Source organism: Sarcophilus harrisii, chromosome 2 (assembly GCF_902635505.1).
Source record: "Sarcophilus harrisii chromosome 2, mSarHar1.11, whole genome shotgun sequence".
Classification (NCBI taxonomy): Eukaryota; Metazoa; Chordata; class Mammalia; order Dasyuromorphia; family Dasyuridae; genus Sarcophilus; species Sarcophilus harrisii.
Window position 1 is genome coordinate 546,822,223 of NC_045427.1, and position 24,378 is coordinate 546,846,600.

Consider the following 24,378-nt stretch of genomic DNA (forward strand, 5'->3'; position numbering starts at 1 on the left):
AGATCTGAAAGTCATTAGCCTAAAGATAAGTAAATTCACAGAAGGCGAGATCACTAAGAGAAGTGAGAAAGAAACAGGGAAGTAAAGAAAGCCCAGGATAGAGCCTTGGGGTACATTCAGAGATAGAGTCCATGATATGGATGATGATCCAGCAAAAGAGACTAAGGAGTGTTTAAAAAATGGGTAGGAGGAGATCCAAAAAAGAGAAGTATTATGAAAACCCAAAGGAGACAATATCCAGGAGAAAAAATGGTTGACAGAGGATGAGGATTGAGCAAAGAACATCAGTTAAGAGGAAGCCGGACAGCAAAGAACTGAGAAGACCAAGAAGAGAGAAAGTTAAGAAAAGAGACAGGTTATTAACCTGGGATTTGTGATCTTTTTAAAAATTGTAACATTTTGATAACTGTTTCAGTGTAATTGGTTTCATTTCTGATTCTAAAGCTCATTCTGAGAAGGAATCCATAGACTGCTAAAAGTTAAGAACAACTCCTGAGGTAGCTGCTTTCTTCTAAGAGTATGGCTGAGAAAGGGAATGGAAATGGAGGATGATAGCTTGAAGGGATAGCAAGATCTGGAGAAGATATTTCAAAAATGGTGGGGGGAGGGGAGGAGAGGAAGGGAATGGGAGGGGGGAGGAGGAGGTAAGAGTGTAGGCAATAGAGAAGAAACCATCCTGGGAGGGATTGAAGAGGGATAGAGCAGATGTTTGTTAGGACAGTTAACTAGAGGAGATAAGAAGGGGGGAGGAGATCCACAAGGCCATCGAGGCATTGGCTTTGCAATAGAGGTGGGCCCTTTCTTCCTCAGGGTGAAGGAAGAGAGATTGGGGAGAAGAGATGATGAAATCCAGTGGTCATGAAATTAGAGGAGGAGGAGGAGAGTTCTTCTAGCACATGGCCTCTACTTTCTCAATAAGATAGAAGGTTAAAGACTTCAAATATGAGATAGACGGTAATAAGGAAAAGCTTGAGGAGAGAAGTTTGGAGCAACAGCTGTGGAGAGTGAGAGAATTAGATAAAACAAATTGGTGGTGCACCCAGTCAGCATAGTTGCATGGCTGTTTTGGGGGAGGAGGGATGGAGATGTGTGGGCTAGATGATAATACCTTTAGAAGATTTAGAATTAGTTAAATGTCCAGACACAGTCATGAATAATGATTTCATGTCAGCTTGGAAAGATCTCTGTTGTAGCGTAGTAGGGATCTCTTGTTTGCCATATCCTGTTTAATACTTTTATCTGTTACTTGAATAAAAGCATAGATGGTATGTTTATTAGATTTGCAAGTGGATAAATCCAGGGGGAAAATAGCAAAGCATAGATCCTTTATATTCCATTGGAGACCTACTGTCACGTGGAAGTTGAACAGTTAAGGTTGGGTCCAACCTTTCAACCAGACAATATCCATTTAATTGTACTGTCATTTAGCCTACTTTCTAACTTTTGCACAAGAATAAAAATGAGTTGTTATATCATATGCTTTACTAAAATCATATCAGTACTGCAACTAGACTGCTAGAATGAAAGAACATTAATGAATGTTGGGAACTGGAATCTTGTTCAGTGATCATTAAACACCAACTTGATGCATAGCACTGTCTTAGTTCCACATTTCAACCCTTCCATATATTCTTATCGCTTTCAACTTTCAGTAGAGTTTTTACTAAACTGAGTACCTTCCCACAGTTAGTATAAATCGTATAAATACCAATGAAGCATTTGGGCTGTCCATAATTGTTCTTTTCACTACATGACCTGCCAGTATCTCCTTTTTTGATCATGCGTTTCTCTGGTATCTCTTATGCCATTTCTGCACTATTCTTTATTGTAGCATGTTTCATTGATCTGCAGTTTTAATTCTTTGAAGACTGATATATATCACCAGAAGCATAGTGGGGTTAAAAAGGCAAACTTTTATTACAGGGATAAGCTTGAGATCATTAAAAGAATGTAGAGTTTCCTCAAAGACAATCCAGCTTGCTCTTATCCCTTTTTTATATCTGGATCTAGCTCATTGCCTAAGTCATTCATCCACAATATTTGTTCCAAATAAAAATACTAACAAACTAGTGCATTGGGCTGTCATATCAACTATGTATCATAGTCTATTGTTCTTTATCTACTTATTTTTTCCTGTGACTGGCTAGACCAAATTTTGTTTTTCTGGTTTTTGGGGTTTTTTTTCATGATTATGGAACTCATTTAAGACCATTTTGTTGCTGAGGAATTTGATGCAATCAGCATAATGTCATCCATAAACTAGAGCAACTGAAAAGCTATAGGAAATCCCTTTCTTTTGGACTCTTGATAAATATCCTCCATAACAATGGCAAACACTTTTGGTAATAAATGTCTCCCTGTTTTATGGACTACTTGACATTACCAAGCAGAGCATAACTGAACAAAAGTTTTTTTTTTCTTCTGTTTTATCACTCAAGATACCTTGATTACCAAAAAAATGCATAGAATTAAAAGGGGGAGTAGGGGTGGAAATCTTTGCAGCAAATTTCTCTGAAGTTCTAATTGCTAAGATTTGGGGAAATGATAGATATAACAGGAACCATTCCCCAGTAGATCAGTTTTCAGAAGATATGAACCAGCATTTCTCAAAAGAAGTACAAGCTATCAAAAATCATATTTTAAAACATTCCAAATCACTAATATTAAGAGAAATGCAAATTAAAAATGAAAATGGTATGATTCTATTTCATACCCTTCAAATTGACAAAGATGACAAAAAAGAAAAATGATAGTTGTTGGAGGAAATATGGGAGAACACCCTAATGCACATAAATTGTTGTAACCATTCTCCTAGAAAAGTTTTGAGATACACTCAAAAAAGACACTTAACCTTTCTATATTTTTTGTGTAGTTGTGCTACTAGACTTATACTCCAAAAAGATCACAGAGAGGATCATATGTACAAAAATATTTATAGCAATATTGTGCTTTGTGGCAAAGAACTAGAAACTAAAGGGTTGGCAAACGACTTGGGATTGTCTGAAAAAAAATTATGATATATAAATATAATGGAATATTACATCAGAAGAAATTACAAAAAAAGAATGGACTCAGAAATCTAGAAAAATTTTTTATGAAATGAAGCAAGGATAACAATTTATACAATGATTATAACATTTAAAGGGAAAAACTTTAGAAGACTTAAGAATTCTGATCAATATAATAGAAAACCATAATTCAAGAAGACTAATGTATCATGTTTCCTACCTCTTGTCAAAGATGATAGATTAGAGGTGCAAAAGAAGACATAAATTTTCAGGCATAGCCAGAACATGGTTCTTTTTGTGTGTTTGTTTTATCATTTTATTTGTTAGAAAGGAGGGCTTTGAAGCAGGAGCTATGGAATGCAGTTGGGGAAGAGAGTTATAATGCTGAGGGGGAGAAATCTGCAGTATTTTAAAGTTCACATGTTAGTTCAGAGGTAGACACATGCAAAACAGTTTTGGAAAGACTATGATGAATTTGGTAAATTTTTTAAAGATGCTTAACAGATTTTGTTGTTTCATATTCTTTTTCATTTCCTCCCAGACAATTTTGATTACATGAAATGGAAAATACTTTCCAATAGCAAAATTAATGCAGCTAGAATACAAAGGGAAACGTTCCCACAGAACCTCATGTTAGCATTTGATATGTATTTAAATTTAATAGCTCCTTTCAGGAAATGATAGGAATATTAGTAAATTTTAATCCCTGAAAAGATGGTAGGTTTTGAATCTTAAGTCAAGCACAAAATCTTTCTGAAAGAAGTCCTTGATTACATGCAATGCCCAATAGTTATTTATTTTTTTTCAATTCTTGGAACCATTTTTTGGTTTGTTTACTATCATATGATCCTTCTACTTTGATACAGCTTATGCAGATGCTCTCCTGGACAGTCAAGATGTGCAAGGAAAACAGTTTAGGTATGTACTTTTCTTTTTTAATGCCATATATAAATCATTCTCATCAGATAGCATTTATTAAACAAATATTCTTTTGATATTAGGACTATACTATTTTTCTATTGGTTTGTTATGTCATGATAGTGGACAATTACTTTTAACTTATTTGGCTTATGGATAGATAGGAAGACAGATCCACACAGAATGGTTTTTAAAAATATATTGAACTAGTGTGTAGCTGGACAGCCTACAATGTGATTTGAACAGCTTTTTGTAGAGTAGGCCAAAATGGGCTTACTGGCTTATAACTTGATCATTGATCCTTTCCTAGAGGATGCCTCATTTTGCAAGGGCCTGATGAATCTTCTCTTCAGCCTCCATGTTCTGTGCAAGAGTCCTGTTAGCGTACTCCGTGACCTGTCCCAAGATATCCATGGACAGCTTGGAGATCTAGATCAGGTAGAATGTTCTTCAGATCTAGAGTTGGACGCCTGGGCATCTAGAGCCTTTTCTGATCTGAAATGAAGATGTCCTATGTACTGATGACTCTCACTCTTTTTTCCTTCCTCAGGATATAGAGGTAGAAAAACCAAACCACTTTGCAATGGTGAATCTAAAAACAGCAGCTCCCACTGTTTGTGTAAGTGTTTCTGCCAGAGACATATGAATGTACTGCATAGTAGAACAAATAACCAAGAACAAATTACAGTAATTGAAACCCAGGGGCCTGGCTCCCATATCTCCAGTCCTTTGCCTCAGCTGAGTCCTACATACCACATCACCAAATCCCTTTTTCTTTTGTAGTTACAAGTTCTCAGTCAGGCTGAAAAGGTTTTAGAAGAAGTAGACTGGCTGATTACCAAACTTAAGGGTCATCTTGGCCAAGAGACTCTGTCAGGTAAGCACTCATTTACATGAAAACAGTTCAGAATTGAGACAGAAAAGCACTATCAAACTATTTATAGAATGGGAATTTATGAGCTAGCATTCATATAACTTTATGTTGTGTGATATTTATTTCTGGTAAACTACAAATGTATTTTTACTAGACTGTCAACTGAAGTAGAAGGGTTCTAATATATAGCTGTTATTTCTAACCTAACTTCTTTTCTCTGACCAGAAAATAAAGCTATTTGATTTACATTTGCTGATATTTTCTTCTTTCAGAGGAGGCTTCTCAGGAAGTCTCACTAAACCAGACCCTGGAGAAGGCAGCTATATTGCAACTTGGGACTCTGCTCACAGCATTCCATGAACTGGTGCAGACAGCACTGCCATCCGGCAGCTGTGTGGACAGCCTGTTAAGGAACCTCAGCAAGATCTACACTATCCTTACAGCTCTTGTTAAATATGTGAGTAATTGGTTCTGTCCCACCATGTCCACCAGCCCAGACTACTAGAGTCATTTTCCAAATTCACATCATAAAACTTGGACAAACCAGGTGTGCCTTGTTCCAAGGTCTTAGAGTTGTCATTCATTTGGTCTTAGTTAGGACAAACTTCTCCAGTATTACTTAACAGTCCTGTCAGATAAGTACATTTCTACCCATTTTTTTAGATGAGGAAACTGAGGCTTAGAATGGTTAAGTGACTTGACCAAAGTCATACAACTAGTAAGCAAGAGGCAGCTAGTGACGCATCAAGAAAGCACTGGGCCTGGAGGTAGGAGGACCTGAGTAAAAATGCACAGAGGTGGGAGAATGGACCATGTAGGTGAAGCAGCAAATAGGTCAACTTAGCTGGACCATATAGTGTTATGAGAGGAAATGATATATAATTAGCCTGGAAGGATAGGTCAGATCCAGATTTTGAAGGACTTTTAAATACCAAATGGAGACTTATTTTTTCCCTTCTAAATTTAAATACCAAAAAAGAAGCCTTTCCAAACACAGCAAAATAGGAAAAGAGATATATCTATAACTCTGTATCTTTATTTCATACTACTTGCATTTTTTAAAAAGTGTAAACTGCTACTTTCAAAACTCTCCTCCTTGTATGTGCTTCTTTTTGGAGTTTTTTGTTCTCTGAATTCTTTTCAATCAGCAAAAATCCACCTTTTTCTCTCTACTCCTAAACTGCTTCTTCCATTGAAAATGGAAAAAACAAAACAAAAAAAACCTTTGTTTACACATATGTAATCAAACAAAAATAAATACATCCCATCTAGCACTCCCTGTTCTTCACTTTTTTGTCAGAATACAGGTAGCATGTTTCATCATTAGTCCTCTGGAATCATGATTGATCACTATGCTGATTTATTAATTCTTCTAAAGTTGTTTAACTTTACCATATATATTGTCATTGTGTAATTGTTCTCCTAGTTATGTTCACAATGTATCAGTTCATCTAAGTCTTCCCAGGTTTATCTGAAACCATCCTTTCCATCATTTCTTAAAGCAATGTAGTACTCCATTACATTCATGTACCATAACTTGTTCAGTTAAATTATCATGTTCCCAACTTTATGAGCACTCCCTCAGATTTACTTCTTTGCCATTTCAAAAAGATATATTTTTATATATCCTCAGGTAGTTTAGAAATAATCTCTGTTCATATATCCTTCCTCTAATTCCTCCTTACTTTTCCCTTCCTATTTCCCTGTTGAGTTAAATATATTACTTGTGACTATTTCCTCCATATCTATACCTACTTTTTTCAGATAAGAGGGAAGTTTCTCTGATTTCTACTCCATCTCACCTCTTCCTCTCTGTATTATTTTGCGCTCCAATTATGAGAAATAACAAATTCTACTCTCCTCTTTCCTTCTTTCCACTTTTTAAACCTCTTTTCCTTTTCCCCTCCTCTGACTTTTGGAACAGAAACAATTTACTCTTAGGACCTCTTTTTCTTGTCTGAGATATTCAGTATCCATGGAAGATAAAAAGGTTCTGAAGCTATACTTGTTTCTTCTCATATTACCATGTTAAAAATACATCATCATACAACTTCTTCCAATTGCTGAGATAAATTTTCCTTTCTAGGTTGCTCTGGATTCTTGCATTTATATTTCAGAATTCCCAACAAGCTCTAGTTTTTGCTTCAGAGATGTGTGAAAGTGTTCTATTTCCTTGAGGTCCATTTTTTTCCCTATAGGATTATATTCAGTTTTGCCAAGTTTAAAAAAAAAAAAAGTTTTGGGTTTTTTTTTGCCTTTCTCTTTTGCTTTTTGAAATATATTCCAAGAGCTCCCCTGGATTTTGGTAGAAGCTTCAATGTCTTGTGTGACCTTTATTGTAATTGAACTGCTTTCTGGTTGCTTCCAATATTTTTTCTTTCATGTAGAAAGTCCTGAATATTAACTATGTGAGACATTCCTAGAACTTTTTTTGGGGGGAGGGGTAATTTTCAAGAGATGATCAGTGAATTATTTCTGCCTTTATTTTACCCTCTGGTTCTAGTAGTTCTTGGCAGTTTACTTTGAAGATTATTTTAAATATAGTATATAGGCTTTTGTTTTATAAACATGATTTTCCAACAATCCAGCAACTCAGACTTTTCTGTCCTTGATCTGTTTTTCAGATCATTTGTTTTTGATGTCAGTTATCTTATATTTTATTTGAATTTTTTTGTTTTTATTTTAATATTTCATATTATGTTGTATAATTTATTTCTGTTTGATCTATTTGGGGTTTTAGGGACTCCATTTTTTAGATAAGAACTTTTTACAATTTAACACTTTTTTTTTTAGGCTACTCACTCTTCCAATCCTTATCTCAAGTACTTTTATCTCATTTATCCCTTGCTTCATTTCTTCTAAGTATTTGTGGAGTCATTTGATAGCTTGATTGAGAATTGATTAGAGTGAAAAGAGGTAAAATGTAGGGAGACTAGTTAGGAGGCTAATTCAGTAGTCTAGCTAGAAGATTATGAGGGCTTGAACTAGAACTCTGGCCATGTGGATGGAAAAAAGAGAACAGGAGGAAGAGAATGAATGTGCAAGTAGAGTTGCCAAGACCTAAGTGAAGGATTGAGAAGGACTGAAGTTATGGTCCCAACTCACTGAAGAAGAGCAGGCGATGCTTTCTTAACAGGAATAGGGATGGGGAGTTGGGTGCAGTTTCTGAGGAATTAATTATATTCTAGACATGTTGTATCATAGATGCCTCTAGGACATTTTGGTGAAAATGTTCAGCAGGTATTGAATATATGAGATTGAAACTCTGAAGAAGGAGCAATGGCACAAAAACCTAGAAGGTGAGAATATCTAAGAGGAAATGGTTAGCAGTACCAAATATTGGAGAAAGGTCAAGGATGAATAAAGAGATTTCTGGTAACCTTGGAAAGAACAGTCTTAGTTGATTGTTGGGGACAGAAGCAAAAGAGCAAATGAGAAGTAAGAAAAGTTGACAGGATAGTTTTCTCTAGAAGTTTGGCTGTTCAAGTGATGAAAAAGATAAGACAACAGCTTAAGTGAGGAATGGTAGGGTTAGAAGGCATCATAATGTAATAGAAAGTATTAAGAATCAGAAGGACTCATTTTGAATCTTAAATGGGAGCACTAGACAAGCCAACTTCTCTAAACCCCCTTTTCTTCATGAATAGCACTCATCTTTTTACTTCATAGAGTTGTGAAAAAGTGCTTTAAAAGCCTTATAGTACTTTGCAAAGGTAAATTGTCATCATCATTATTATTGTTATTGTTATTATAATTACCCTGACACTAACATCAATTCTTGCCTAAGAAAAGGCAAATATCTTTTGATATTTAATAGCAAGTATCCTCTGCTTTGTACTTTGCAGATGTTTCTGTCCAAAATAGGAAAACAAAAGAGTAGTTCAAACCAGCTAATCACATCTCATCCCCAAGAGTAGATTAGCACTCAGAAAGACATAGAAAAGATCATCATAATACATTTGGACAGTTATCCCTGAGAATGGGTATAGAAATCTGTTCCTAGGCAGTTGGCGGTCAGGGTGAGGCAGGGGAATGAGCTTTTGAAGTGGAGCATCAGTAGTCTTGGCAATGTCTGTGTTGGCATTCCTACAGAGGACAATAATGAGATAACCTGGTGTCCCAGATAAAGGGACAATTGACTTGATAGGGAAAGAGCCCCTTTAGGCAAAGCTGAGCTATCCGTTTGTGTAGAGAAATAAGATGGGAAAGAATAGCTTCTATTCTTTTCCACTCACCAAAAGGAATGGTTTTGGTGTTTCTGAAAGAAAAGAAAGCTTCATCTCCCCAATTGTGTACAGATTCTTCTCCCTTCTCCTATACTTATGTGACACAGTGAGATTTATCCAACTGAAATTGCTCCCTCCACAATTACCCATGGTCTCTTAAATGCCAGATCTAATGGTCTTTTCCCAATCCTCATCTTTCTTGATCTCTTTGCAGCCTTCTGACTCAGTCACCCTTCTCCTCAATACTTTCTTTCATGACATTGCTCTGTCCCAGTTCTTTCAGTTTTTCTCAGTGTGTCTTCCTCCAGGTCACATATACAGCTAATAGCATCTTCCAAAGCTTTGTGCTTAGCCCTCTTCTCTTCTCCCTCTACACCAGGGATTGGCCCATAGTGGCCAGGGGGCTGAATCTAATCCACCACCTGTTTTTGCCAGCTCTTGCTCTGTATTATTTTTATTGGTGATTTCATCAGTTCCCATGGGTTCGGTTATCTCAGTGTTGCTGATTCTCAACTATCTAGTCCCAACTTCTCAACCACCAAATTCTTCCCTTCAACTGTCTATTAGACTTCTCAAACAGGATGTCTCACAGTTTTGTTTTGTTTTGTTTTGTTTTGTTTTGTTTTTTGGAGACAGTTCAGTAACTTGCTTAGAGTCATACAGCTAGTGTTTGAGGCTGGGTTTGAACTTGAGTCCTCCACACTCTAAGGCACTGTGCCACCTAGTTGCACCTTATAGATATTTTAAATTTAGTATGTCCCAAACTGAATTTATTATCCTTCCCTCCGGCTAACAGCCTCTATCTGATCTGTTGCCGAGTCTTATTGATTTCACCTTCATAATCTCTCCCATATATGCCTCTTTTTTTCCTGACACTTTTTTCCTGGAATGGGCCTTCATCACTTCACATCTAGACCATTGCAATAGCCCGCTGAGTGGTCTCCTTGACTCATCTCTTCCACCATTGCAGTCCAGCCTCTTCTCAGTGTCTTACTAAAGTGCACCCATTCCTCATTAAATAAGCTCCAGTGGCTCTCTGTCATCTCCAGGGTTTAATATAAACCCTCTATTTGGCATTCAAAGCCCTTTATGCCCAGGCCCTCGCTTGCCTTTCTGGTTTTCTTACATCTTACTCTTACATAATCTGCAATCCAGTCATCCTGACTCCTTGGCTGTTGTCACATAAGGCCCTCCTGTCTCCTGACTCCGAGCATTTTCAGGCTCTTCCTCATTTCTATTTCTTAGCTTCTTTCAAGTCTCAGCTAAAATCATACTTTCTATAAAAGACCCGATCTTTCTTAAAGCTCATGCCTTCCCATTGATTATTTCCAGCTTATCCTGTTTGTATCTTCTTTGTACATGGTTGTTGGTGGGTTCCTTGACAAGGACCTGTATAGTTTTGTTTTGTTTTTTTCCCCCAATCCCTGGTGCTTAGCACAGTACCCGGAACATCACAGTGCTTAATAAATGCTTGTTGACTTGACTTGAGAGATTCCATTCAGGAATATTTCTCAATGGAGTAGCAACAGTAGTTCCCCTTTACAACCATAACCTCATAACCACCCTGGGAAATAGCATAGTATTATCTCCTTTTTATAGATGAAGAAACTTGATGCTCAAGAGGGGAAATTACTTAATTGCCCATTGGATGCTGGCCTTCATCATCTCTTCTGGGGTATATCAGTACTTTTCTAATTGGTCTCCCTGTCTTTCCCCACTCTCACTTATCCTTAACTCAAATCTCAGCTTACTCAAAAATAGTGGATCCCTATTATCTTTTAGGTCAAATAGGAAACCTTTACATTTGAGCATTTGAAATCTTACATAACCCAGTTCCTTCCTTTCTGATTTTCTTACACTTTACTTCTTTTCAAGGATTCCACCATTCAATTATGCTCCCTCCTACAGACATTCACAAGGGCATCCACATCCCTTCATCGCCCTGCTCTGGCCATTTGCACTGCCCATCTCCTGTGCCTCCAGTGCTCTTCCTTCTTCCTCATCTCTGACTCTTACTTTTCTGACTTCATTCAAGATTCAGACTTTCTGCCTAGACATTCCCTAGTTCCCTCAGTTGCTAAATCCTTCCACTTATCACAAATAGATTCTGCCTTTATATAGTTACATACATGTTGTCTTCTCCTTTAGAATGTAAACTAATTGACCACAGGAGTAATATTTTTACTTTATTTTTGTTGACATATATATATGCTTAATTTGACTTAGTGACTTGTATATAGCTAGAACTCAAAACCTATATCTTTTACCTCGGGCTCAACACTTATTCCCCATATGAAAAGATGCTCCAAGTCATTATTAATCAGAGAAATGCAAATTAAGACAACTCTAAGATACCACTACACACCTGTCAGATTGGCTAAGATGACAGGAAAAAATAATGATGATTGTTGGAGGGGATGTGGGAAAACTGGGACATTGATTCATTGTTGGTGGAGTTGTGAAGCAGAATCCAACCATTTTGGAGAGTAGTTTGGAACTATGCTCAAAAGTTATCAAACTGTGCATACCCTTTGATCCAGCAGTGTTACTACTGGGATTATATCCCAAAGAGATTATAAAGAAGGGAAAGGGACCTGTATGTGCACGAATGTTTGTGGCAGCCCTTTTGTAGTGGCTAGAAACTGGAAACTGAATGGATGTCCATCAGTTGGAGAATGGCTGAATAAATTGTGGTATATGAAAATTATGGAATATTACTGTTCTGTAAGAAATGACCAACAGGATGATTTCAGAAAGGCCTGGAGAGACTTACAACTGATGCTAAGTGAAATGAGCAGGACCAGGAGATCATTATATACTTCAACAACAATACTAGATGATGACCAGTCCTGATGGATCAGGCCATCCTCACAACGAGATCAACCAAATCATTTCTAATGGAGCAGTAATGAACTGAACTAGCTATACCCAGAAAAGAACTCTGGGAGATGACTAAAAACCATTACATTGAATTCCCAGTCCCTATATTTATGCACACCTGCATCTTTGATTTCCTTCACAAGCTAATGGTACAATAATTCAGAGTCTGATTCTTTTTGTACAGCAAAATAATGTTTTGGTCATGTATACTTATTGTGTATCTAAGTTATATTTTAATATATTTAACATCTACTGGTCATCCTGCCATTTAGGGGAGGGGGGGGGGTAAGAGGTGAAAAATTGGAACAAGAGGTTTGGCAATTGTTAATGCTGTAAAGTTACCCATGTATATATCCTGTAAATTAAAGGCTATTAAATTAAAAAAAAAAAAAAAAAAGAAAAAAAAAACACTTATTCCCTTCCACCACAATGATTTTCACTCTTATCTAAGGAAAGCTGAAACAAAGATTTTCTTTTCTATCAGTATCTCCAGGTTTGCCGTACCTCAGGAGGAATTCCTAACCGTATGGAAAAACTGGTATGTTTGCCTTTCTGGCGGGAGGGAAATAAGAGATTTTATTTGAAATGCAATCAATCGTTACATTTCTGCTCTGCAGGTTAAGCTCTCAGGCTCCCATCTGACACCACAATGCTATGCTTTCATCTCTTATGTGCAGGTAAGAAAAACAAATATTAATTTTGGGTTAATTCCTATGTACCAGAGCAGAGCAGGGACTGTGTATCAAATATCCAAAATAGATTTCTTCCCTGTACACAGAAGGAATGATAGAACCACTACTGACAGAAACCAAATGATTTTACCAAGTTTGCAGCAAAAGTCTCCAGTCTACGACTAAACAATCCAGTAGCCCCCAGACACTCTAGGTTAGAAGCTTTTGAAGAAAGTTGCATTTTTCTCCATTCATACAATTTGTACCCAGCAAGAATCCTTTGATTTCTTGTCTAGCATTTGTAGCAGGGAATGAATATGCACTTGGGACTTAGTAATCCTAAAACTGCCATAAGAAGCCTACTGGGAATATGAGCAAAGGGCTGGTGAGGACAGAAGTATGGTGGTATCTCTGCTAATAAGCTATATCTTACATATATAACACTTTTTCTCTCAGTCCAGTGTTCTCTTGGAATTCTCATGGAGTGAGGCTTGGAGGGACAATCTAATGAGGCTCTTGCTTTCAATTCCTTTAGAATATCCAGAATGAAAGCCTAAGCGTTGCAGGAGAGAAGAAAAAAGAGAAAACTGCTGCAGTCACCACAGCCATGGTGAGCTTATGTCCTGAGACTTAAATCTTGACACAACTTAGTAGTTCACTTAGTACTCAAGCATTTTTGCAATGATCTATGATTTGTATTTAGACTTTTGTTTTGTTTTACAAAAGAGAGACTAAAACAAAAGAGAGGCTTCAATTCTCAGAGTGAATTGCAAATGATAAAATGGACCTACTGCAACTGGTTCTTCAAAAGCAAATCACTTTGGGAGTAACATTTTGAAAAATTGATTCTGGTACATATAGGCCTAGGATGGCTTGATGAACCCTAAATTCATTAACCATTCTACTTGGTTAAAGAAGTTTTATAGTTTATTTAGTTCTGGTATCTGAGGAATATATTATCAATCCCCACTGTTAGTATATAGTCATAGATTTATAATGGACTATAGGACTCCTAAGCCAGGAAAATTTGGTTATAACATTTGCCTTCTCTTTACCTTCTAGGCTAGAGTTCTTCGAGAGACCAAACCAATTCCTAACCTCATCTTTGCCATTGAGCAATATGAGAAATTTCTCATCCATCTTTCTAAAAAGTCCAAGGTAATTCACATGAATACTAAATTCAAACAAAACATTTAAAGTAATTTGAGCAGATGATAATAGCTAGCATTTATATAGCACTTTCAGATTTTGCGAAGTATTTGAAAAAATATTAATATCTCATCTCATTTTATCCTCACAATCCTGGAGGGTGTTATTATTATGCCCATTTTACAGATAAATAAAGGCAGTTTATTAGAACTATTTATTAGAACAAGCAAGTTCACAAAACTTTCAAGTGCCTTTTCAAGTGTCTTGAAACTAAATTTGAACTCGGTGTCCTAAATCCTCGGCAGGTCCAGCACTCCATTCTTCATAAGAAAGAAGTGAAGGATCAGTATTGTTGTACATACAACATGATTTAAGATGCTTCAGAGGAGAGGTTGCATATATAATGAAATACTTTTTCTTTATATTTACTATTGTCCTAGGTAAACCTAATGCAGTACATGAAACTCAGCACCTCAAGAGATTTCAGAATCAATGGAGACATCCTGGACACAGCTCTTCAGGAGCAAGAAACAGATGAAGAGAATGAAAGAATGACAGATCAGGTCAGTTCCCTTTTTTCTGTTTCAAAAGATGTAATTGGATATAAGCTCTAAAGAGGACTCACACTGATTGAACACTTTGCAGTTTACAAAATGTTTTTGGCACACTAATCCTTTGAGGTAAGTAATACATATATCATTTACAGATGAGAAAACTGGGCCTCAAAGAGATTTCTGCTCATGGACCCAAGTCCAAGTGTTCTTTCCATCATACTCTGCTTTTTATAGGTTAATGATAATGGCATCCATGTGGGAATAGAGGTGAGACTGAAAGAAAAAATGACTAATTGTAGAAAAAGGAAGGGAACCTATTGCTATAAGAAAATAAACACTCTGATATGAATTGGGGACATAACTGGAAAACTGAAGTACCTGGCTGCCTTACAAAAAAGCAAGAGGTTGAACTATTTAAATAAATAAAATTGAGGTTTGGGAATTTCAGTTGTCTAATATATGATTCTGATTACCAAGTGTGATCTGATTATTTTAAAAAATTAAATGTAGGTAATAGTAGATACTGGACTATCTATGCCCTACTTGGCTTTCCCACACGTCTATAAAATACTTTTCCCCTAAATTAAGTACTCTATAGTGAAAGGAGAAGAACCTTTCCTCCAAAAAGCAGGAGTAATACACTTGGATAAAAATATTTATTTTTGAACATTTCACTCTCCTTCCAGACTGTTGCATCCGAACAGAGAAAAGATGATGATAGTCAAGAACCAGCCAAGAAGAAAAGAAAAAAAAAATGAAATCCCTGAGTTGCTACATACATCACAATTCTTAACTGCTTCAGGACCTAAAGCACCTTTATTAACTTGCTTTGAATCTACTGAAATGAACATTCATTCTTCTTGGCATGTCAGTAGAATGCTTTATCAAATAGCAGCACATAAACTCTATAAAAATGTCCTCTTTCTGGAGAAATGACTTGGCCCAAGGCAAACTCTGTCCCCAAAAAGGGTGAACTAAGACTGTGAGATAAGAGCCTTCCTCAGTATTAATGCTCCACAGGAGCAAATGGGATGCTTTCAGACCACACCATTCTTCTAGGATTAGCTTCTTTTCTCCAAGGATCCTTTGGTGAGTTTAATTATTTGATAAATATCCAATGCTTCACCTGAAAGACAATTAAAATTGGTTAGTGGGACTTGTCTTGTGACTGGGTAATGATTGAGAATGTTAATTCCCAGAAACAGAGTTATTCTATCCAACAAGGCCTCTATGACTATAATTTTTTTTTAAATCCCTATAACTCTTTAAGTTAACTTTAATTCCAATATCTGCATTCTATGGATAGAAATAGAACAATGTACTCACCTGAGGGGATCCCATATTTCCTTTCTAGTCCAGTTGGGTTGGAAGGTGTTTTACAATCCATTGTCACTTCCTTCCTTAAGCACTGGTCAATATCGACTGCACTGAAAAAGGCCACAGACTGGGGCAAGTCGTTAAGACCTAATTTATAGGCAAACATGCATCTGAAATAGACCAGATATGTTTTGCTAAGTGAACAGCTCCCACAGTCAAAGACTGACAGATAAAAACACATACTGTCTTATTTTGTTCTCAATCCTTTAGGTTAAATTTATAATTTTCCACAGAATCCTATACCAACTATCCAAAGGGCCTAACCACCCTAAATTCCACTTTTCTGCTAGGCTGAAACCTACTTTGCATGAACATTTACATATGACAAATTTTTTGCTTTTAAAGCAAAAAGCAAATTTAATACCGCAACATTAGTGGGCATTATTTGATCCTTGTTTAATAAAATTGTCACCCTACTATTTTAATCTTGGTAGAAACGATCATGATATCAATACCAAAAACTCAAAGCACAGCACAATTTTTTTTTAATCTGTCATCAGCTGAGACCAGCAAAGTTCCAGAAGTATGTATCAATATGTAAATAAACTAATTTTGTTCAGATTGATGTTCTTTATAAATCACGTATAAATTCAACTATTGTTCTTGGATTAGAATGATAAACGCTTTTTCTAAGAGTCCTTCAACCAGAATTTAGTTAGCAAGACGACTGAAATGATTTAGTTACCCAGTGACACCTCATGGAATGGAGGTGACCCTGGGTTCTAAACAGCATAGTTCTGTCTAGAAGGTTGTACTATGCCTGAAAGGCTTAAAAGTAAGATCATCATCAGTAGGCTAACCACTTCATAAATTCTTTGATTCATAGGTTGCCATAGCAAGAAAAAAAAAAAATCCAAAATGTCCCACCATCCCTCTTTCTTCAATGACTAGTGGAGTGGCATAAAAGACTGGAGATGAGGGAGTGGGGAGAAGAGTTCTAAGACTGAGTTTTTATCTGTAAAATTTAGGGTCAGAGAGATCCTTATTCAATGATCAAGACAATAGAAAGTTATTGGTAGAACTTCTTGACTTCATTATGACTCAAAGAGGTTAACAAATGTGGGTGGAAAAATACTTCTTTCAATATAATGAGTTATTTTATGCATTTAAGAAACATTGGAGTCCATGATACACAAATAAATTAAAGAACTTCTGTTATAAATGAAACTAGATGATCATGGCAAAGAATATCCTTGAATAGGCAAATTAAAAAATTAGCAAAGTACTAGGAATACAAAGAACAAGTGATACGTGTTCTCAGAAGCTCACTTTCTAAAAGAAGGGGAAACAATATATAGGATGGCCAAGAAAAGGCGTGGGATGGGTAAAGTCTGGGAAGTCACTAGAATGCAGACTGACTGGAACAATAACATGCAGAAAGTTATGTATATGGATACTAGTTTAAAGTTGATTGATAGAGATTCTAGAAGACCAGTTAGGAAACTTGTAATAGTTTAGGTAAGAGATGCTAATTAAAGGTCAGAACTAGGCTGGTGGCCAAGGGATTGGGGGGGAAAAAAAGGTACGATATATATTACATGACTGGGCAAAAGAGTGAATATTATATTGGGGGAGAGTGGGAAAGGGCAGGAAGTTCAAGAGGACTTGGAGGATGCAAACCTAGATGTTAGTAAGAAGGCAGTACCTTTTAACAGAAATAAGAGATGGGTTTTCATAGAAAAAAACATTCTCTTGTGAACATGTAGTTTGAAAAGTTGAGCTTAATCAAGGTAGAGATGTCCTGTCAACTGCTAAACCTGGAACTCAAGAAAAATTTAGGGCTAAATATGTAGATCTGAGATTCAGCAGCATTAAAGATAATTAAAATTCATGCAAACTGATGAGATCACTGGAGAAAATAAAGGAAGAAAAAGTAAAAAGGATCCAGGTCAGTTTGACCTCTCCAGCCAAGATCTAAATCAAAAGTTTTGTTCTAATCAATTCAAAAACCATTTATTAAGTATATACTATGTATCGGGCATTCTGCTAGATTTTAAGGATCCAAAAAAAAAATTAATTTCAGATGTGTTTGTGGAAACACTAACACTGGAGTTAATAGGAAGGTTCTTCCGATAGTAGGTAGCATTAGGGAATTAAGGGTTCTAAAAGGTGGATGTGAGCAAGGGAAGCATTCTAGGAATGAATGGAAGACTGCCCAGGCAGAGACTGAACAAAGTTTCTGATTAAGTTTCATGATTATGTCTGGAAACCACAGAGGAAAAATTCACTGAATAAAGAATACCCATTGTTCAAGCTGATTATGATAAACAGTTTAGACAGCCCACAGAGCCAAATAGTATGTCAGCACATGCATCTTTTGACAGGTAATGTAGATGCATAACAAAAAGAGCTCAGGATGGAGTATGAGGAGGAAAAGTGGAACTGGCTGACTGTTGGGAAATTGTGCTACATAATGATCTTAACCGCACAAAAACAAAGAACCATCATTTTTAATGCTGATAACCTTCCAATTATTCTCTATGGCTATAAGTCACGGAATACTGTCTCAAAAATTAAGAGGAAATGGAGAAGTGTAGATGTGCATGAAGGTCATAACTGCCAACAGAATTACACAGGAGAAGCAATGTAAAAAAATATTACTAGAAATCTACACTTTTGAAGGGAACATCCAACTTGATGAGATCTCAGATCCCTTACAGTACTGAAATTATATGGCAATACGAAAGAGGGTCTGAGGCAGGAGAAATAAAGCAGTAACAGCTGGACATAAAATAAATCTCATACTCGATTGTTTAAATATCCCTATCATATGCCTGTGTCTAATTTGGTTTATTCACTTCAAAAATTTTTAACTTGAAATTAAATCCCCTATGAAAGACTAATCATGTTATCTCCTCAATCCTAACATCTCAGCATCTCAGTTACAAATGTCTGAATTATCTGTGCTTCCTTTCAAATTCTGTTCTATAACTTTAAGTTTCCCTCTAAGAAATTGTTACCTGTAAAGGGTCACAGACAATGGGGAAACTCTGGGTGAGGTATAAGACCCTTCAGCCCAGAGGGAATCTGCTAACAATGTCTGCTTTGGCTCCCCATCTCCCCTAAGGGCTCTCTGCCTTCTTGAGAAGTCAGGGGAGGGGGGGGTGACAACCTGTGTTGTGATTGAAGCAGAGTGATTCCAGGTGGCAAACTATGTACAATAGCAGGTTGTTCATGTGGTCCCACGTGCACAGTATATACTTAGCACATGCCCAGTGTTTTTGTTACTTAAGGGTATGAAGGTATAAAAAGGGGAAAGTCCTTGAAATAAATGGACTCCATATTTGCACCACGCTCAGGAGTCCTGACTCATCACTTCTCCATTAAGACGGTATATTTTAATCACCCTGGTGTGAGGGCTCTAGAAAGCAACAGTATGTTTTGTCATCCCAACTTGGGGGCTCTAGAAAGCAGGACACGATAGTTACCCAGATTGATCTTAGTGATCCATAAAACTATTGATTGTCACCACATATGGCAACATCTATCTGAATTCTACCAGTCAACAAATATTTATTCCATACCTACTATGTGCCAGGCATTAAGCTAAATAGCAGAATTAGTAATATAATTTCCTTTTCAGAACCCTTAACAAATTTAGACTGGTTTGACTAAACAGAACTTTTATTTTAAAGGCATCGGCAAAGGGAAAACTGGTCCCTTCTGAAGTACTGAATACATCTTGCTAAAAAACGTTGGGTTGAACTGAAAAATATTTTTTAAAATTCATTTTGACTAGGTCTATAAGGTACAAAGGAGCTCTTCCTAACATTTTCTCCTTGGGTCTCCAATTTTACCCTTGTCCTCTTCTATTAACAAATGACAAACTCCAGTTTTACTAAAACTGAAACTGTGTATGAGACAAGCTACCTTTCTTCCTCCCCTCCTCCATTTCTTTAAACTTCTCTAGTCTCAGATGAAAAGGTACCCTTCCACCTCTATACTTGATCCTTCCTTCCTATCTCTTACATATCCTTAATCCATAAATCACATCTGCATCCATTTTCAATTTCTCCTCTTGCTTCTTCCAATCATGCTTAAGTCTTCCCTGTCTTCAGTCCATACCATTTTAAATGAAAAATTTCTCTCCAGAGTCAAGATAATGACCATACCACTAAATCCCCAACAACATTATGCTCTCTCTGCAGCATAAAAACACTGGAAACTACTCTCCTTAAGATCCTTCTCTACCCTGGCTTCCACAAAACTGCACATTCATGGTCCTCCTACCTCTCTAGTCATCCCTGTCTCTTTATTCTCATTAGGGCTTTTTACCATGGCCATACTCCAAGGTTCCATCCTAAGCTTTCTTCTAAATAATAAAAATCTTCCTCAAGTGATCTCATCCATTCTCATGGCCTCAATTATCATCTATACAGATGACTCCGAATCTTTATTACTATCCTCCATCTCTCCCCAGGGCTCAAGGCCTATTATTTCTAAATTTTATTAGAAACCTCCATCTCTATGTCCTTCTGGCATCTTAAACTCATTTTGAAAATTGAAATTTTGTCAGTGTTAATATGCTCCTGTAGTTGCTGCTATTACAGAGGATGAGGATGGTGGATTCCTTGAATTTAAGACTTCTAAGCTACACAAGGGCTAAAGTTAAGTGCACTAAGAGTATTGCCACCAAATGCAGAACCAATCTGATGAAGCTGTAGGGGGCAAAAAAGGAACTAGCTGGCTGGCTATCTGAGGTGAAGGGGACCAGCCCAGGCTAGAAAACAAAGTCAAAACTTCTATGCCAATCGGCTATGGAGTTGATCCTGTAAGTAGCTCCTTCATTTCCAGTCTATGGGAGAGACAAAGACAGATAAAAGAAAGAGAAGGAGGGAGGAAGAAAAAAAGGGAATATAATTTACCCTACCCACACTTTTCTACTTCTACTAATGACACTGTTCTCCCAGTCATTCTACCTTGCCTCACACATTCAATTAGCAACTCTTTTAGTTTCTATCTTCACCATGTCTTATTTCCATCCCTTCCTCACTTCCACTTCAACCACACTAATCTGGACCCCATTCTTTTCTAACTTAGCTCCTATAAAAACGTAATGAATTGGCCTGCCTGTCTCTAGTCAAAAAGTTATTTACCTGGAATTGGATGAATTTAATATTTTGAAAACAATTTTAATAGAATTATTTTTGTAATCCTAATGTATTCTATTTTGTGTTTAATAATACGAACTTCTCGTAGGCTTTATGAGATGCTGCCAAAGAAGGTCCATGACACAAAAAAGATTAAGAAGCCTGTCTAGTCTTCCCTCTTTAATTCATCCACATAGCTGCCCAAGTCATCTTCCTCATGCACAGCTGTGATCACTTTAGTCCTCAACTCAAAAATCTTTTTTTCCCTTTTTGATCTGATTTTTCTTGTGCAACATGATAACTGTGGAAATATGTATAGAAGAATTGCACACATTTAACCTATATTGGATTATTTGCTGTCCAGGGTAAGGGGTGGGGGAAAGAGAGGAAGAAAAAATTTGGAACACAAGATTTTGCACGGGTGAATGTTGAAAACTATCTTTGCATGTATTTTGAAGATAAAAAGCTATTATTTTAAAAAATAATAATAAATTCACAGATCCTGGGTTAGGAATACTTGCTCTAGACTGTCTAGATGACTGATAGTCACTCCTCCCACCTTTGCAAATCTGATTGCCATATTTTATCAATTATAAATCACAAATCAATCACAAATGTTTAAAAGCATAAGACCAAATAAAGGTGCCAAGGGTAATATGTTGCCCTGGAGCTCTCTTGCCATGCTGATATAAAACACAACAATTGCTCTTTGGCCATCTAACCAGTTCTAGATCTAGCTGATTTTTATCTTGATCCTTCTCCACAAAAAAAAAAAAAAAAAGGAAAATTTTTATCAAAAACTTTACTAAAATCTAAGTAAACTATATTCACATTATTTTAGCATCTACTAGTTTAATATTCCTCTCAAAGAGGGAAATGAATTAATCTGGCATGACCTATTCTTGATGCAACTATACTGGCTCTTTTTTTCTCTAAATATTTGCCAACCAGCTCTTTGATAGTCCTTTCTGGGATTTCCCACTGGCCTATAATCTGAAGGCTCTTTTATGTTTATATAAATGGCTATATGTACACTGTCATCATAATGTACACCACATATAAAAGGAACCAAGACAGCAGATACTGAATTGAGGGGAAAAAAAATAATCATCACAAGTTGTCCCTAAATTTGTTTTTCCTCATAACATAAAAACTAATTCATATAGGAAGCACCTGCAAAAGTGTTCTCTGGTTGTACTTTTCCTAAATCAATCAAAGCATGGGATGACTGTTAAACTGATAATAAGGTTTGCTGAAAAGGTGAGGCCCCACAGGTGTGGAATACTACAAATAGTGCCAGGCTCAATCAATATGATAGCTGATTTCCATTTAAAATAACTGTACAGACTTGGGAGTCTATCTGCCAAGATAAATCCAAAAACTATACAAACAAAATTACTAAACACTTCTCATACAAATAATCATATCTAAATAAATAGAAAAATATTAAATGATCATGGGTTGGCCAAGCTAATATAATAATAAATGACAACTCTACTTAGTCTACTTATTCAGTGCCATATCAAATTATCAAAAATTCTTTATTATAGAGTTGAAAAAAAGTAACACCTAAGTGGTGTAATGGATAGATCCTGAAGTCAGGAGGATCTGAGTTCAAATCTGACCTCAGATACTTAACATTTCCTAGCTGTGTGACCCTGAACAAGTCATGTAACCCCAATTGCCTCAGCAAAAACAACAAAAAAAAAAACTATTTGGTACTGGCTAAGAAATATAGTAATTGATGAGTGAAATCAGTTAGTTACACAAGATACAATAGTCAATGAATATGGTAATATACTATTTGACAAATCCAAAGATTCCAGCTTCTGAGATAAAAATTCACTATTTTCCAAAAATTGCAGGAAAAACTGAAAAACAGCAGAAATTCGGCATAGACCAACCTCTGACATCATATACTAAAATAAAATAAAGTAAAAAATGCATATGTGACTTAAGACATAAGTAATACAATAAGTAAATCAGGAGAGCAGGGAATAGTTTACCTGTCAGATCTAAAGAGAAATGAAGAATTTATGAACAAACAAGTGGTAGAGGACATCACGAAATGCAAAATGTATAGTTTTGATTATATTAAAAAAGTTTTTACACAAAACCAATGCAAACAAGATTACAAGGAAAGCAGAAAACTAGCAAATTTCTCTGATAAAGGCCTCCTTTCTCAAATATATAGAGAACCGAGTCAAATTTATAAGAATACACTTCACTTGTATTCTCCAATTGATAACCAAAGGATATGAATAGGAAATTTTCAGATGAAGAAATTAAAATTATCAAGTCATTATGAAAAAATGCTCTAACTCACCATTGATTAAAGAAACACAAATTAAAACAACTCTGAAGTACCACCTCACATATAACAAATTGGCTAATATGACAGAAAAGAAAAATGATACATATGAGAAAATTTGGACATTAATGCAATTAAGAGTTGTGAAATGATCAACCACTCTAGAGAGCAATTTGGAACTATGCCCAAAGGGAAATCAAATTGTGCATATCCTTTGATTCAGCAATATCACTACTAAGGCTATACCCCAAAGAGATCATAAAAAAGAGAAAAGAACCTAAATGGACAAAAATATTTATAGCAGCTCTTTTTGTGGTGAAAAAGAATTGGAAATTGAAGGAATGCCCATCATTTGAGGAATAGCTGAAACAAGTTGTAGTATATGAATGAAATGGAATACTATTGTGCTATAAGAAATGAATGCTAATTTGGAACTATAATCAAAAAGTTATCAAACTGTGCATACCCTTTGATCCTGCAGTGTCTCTACCGGGCCTGTATCTCAAAGAGATCTGAAAGGAGGGAAAGGGATCTGTATGTGCAAAAATGTTTGTGGCAGCCCTTTTGTAGTAGCAAGAAACTGGAAACTGAATGGATGCCCATCAATTGGAGAATGGCCGAATAAGTTATGGCATATGAATGTTATGGAATATTATTGTTCTGTAAGAAATAACCAGCAGGACAATTTCAGAGAGGCCTGGAGAGACTTATATGAACTGATGCTGAGTGAAATAAGAAGAACCAGGAGGTCACTGTACACGGCAACTGCAAAATTATCCAAAGATCAATTCTGATGGGCATGATGGCTCTCATCAACAATGAGATGATTCAAACCAATTCCAAGTGTTCAATGATGAAGAGAGCCATCTACACCCAGAGAAAGGACTGTGGGAACTGAGTGTGGTTCACAATATAGCATTTTCACTCTTTTTTGTTGTTTGCTTGCATTTTATTTTGCTTCTCTTTCTCTTTTTTTTTTTTTTTACTGGTTTGATTTGATTTTTCTTGTGCAGCACAATAATTGTATAAATATGTATGCATATATTGGATTCAATGTATATTTCTACCATATTTTTTAAAAAATAAAAAGAAATGCTAGTGTTTCCTGTTTAAAAAAGAAAGAAAGAAATGAATGCTATAAGAAATGATGAGGAGGCAGTTTTGGAAAAAACCTAGAAACACTTACAAGAACTGTTACTGAGTGAAGTGAGCAGAACCAGAACATTGTAAACATTAACAGGAACATTGTACAATAATTAACTATGAAAGATTAAATTCTTTGCAGCAATACAATGATCTATGACAATTCCAAAATGAAAA

General features: G+C 36.2%; 2 protein-coding genes across 9 annotated transcripts in view; one reads left to right on the forward strand and one right to left on the reverse strand.

Annotated features, from left to right (window-relative positions):
• FANCI (FA complementation group I) overlaps window positions 1-16,218 on the forward strand; it is a 65,015-nt gene extending 48,797 nt beyond the window's left edge. For both annotated transcript variants that reach the window (XM_031955577.1, XM_031955578.1), the window contains exons 28-38: window positions 3,875-3,926; window positions 4,237-4,364; window positions 4,477-4,545; window positions 4,710-4,803; window positions 5,073-5,257; window positions 12,391-12,444; window positions 12,524-12,583; window positions 13,113-13,187; window positions 13,640-13,735; window positions 14,167-14,289; window positions 14,967-16,218. In XM_031955577.1, the coding sequence (XP_031811437.1) occupies window positions 3,875-3,926; window positions 4,237-4,364; window positions 4,477-4,545; window positions 4,710-4,803; window positions 5,073-5,257; window positions 12,391-12,444; window positions 12,524-12,583; window positions 13,113-13,187; window positions 13,640-13,735; window positions 14,167-14,289; window positions 14,967-15,038 (1,008 nt within the window). In that variant the 3' untranslated portion in view covers window positions 15,039-16,218. The remainder of the gene's footprint in view (window positions 1-3,874; window positions 3,927-4,236; window positions 4,365-4,476; window positions 4,546-4,709; window positions 4,804-5,072; window positions 5,258-12,390; window positions 12,445-12,523; window positions 12,584-13,112; window positions 13,188-13,639; window positions 13,736-14,166; window positions 14,290-14,966) is intronic.
• Window positions 14,920-24,378, reverse strand: part of POLG (DNA polymerase gamma, catalytic subunit) — a 31,297-nt gene continuing 21,838 nt past the window's right edge. For 6 of the 7 annotated variants that reach the window (XM_031955581.1, XM_031955584.1, XM_031955583.1 and 3 more), the window contains 2 exons: window positions 15,607-15,767; window positions 15,146-15,406 (listed from right to left, as the gene is read on the reverse strand). In XM_031955581.1, coding sequence (XP_031811441.1) covers window positions 15,342-15,406; window positions 15,607-15,767 — 226 coding nt within the window. In that variant the 3' untranslated portion in view covers window positions 15,146-15,341. Of the gene's footprint in view, window positions 15,407-15,606; window positions 15,768-24,378 lie in introns of all 7 variants that reach the window. The other variant, XM_003755551.4, reaches the window with a different exon arrangement.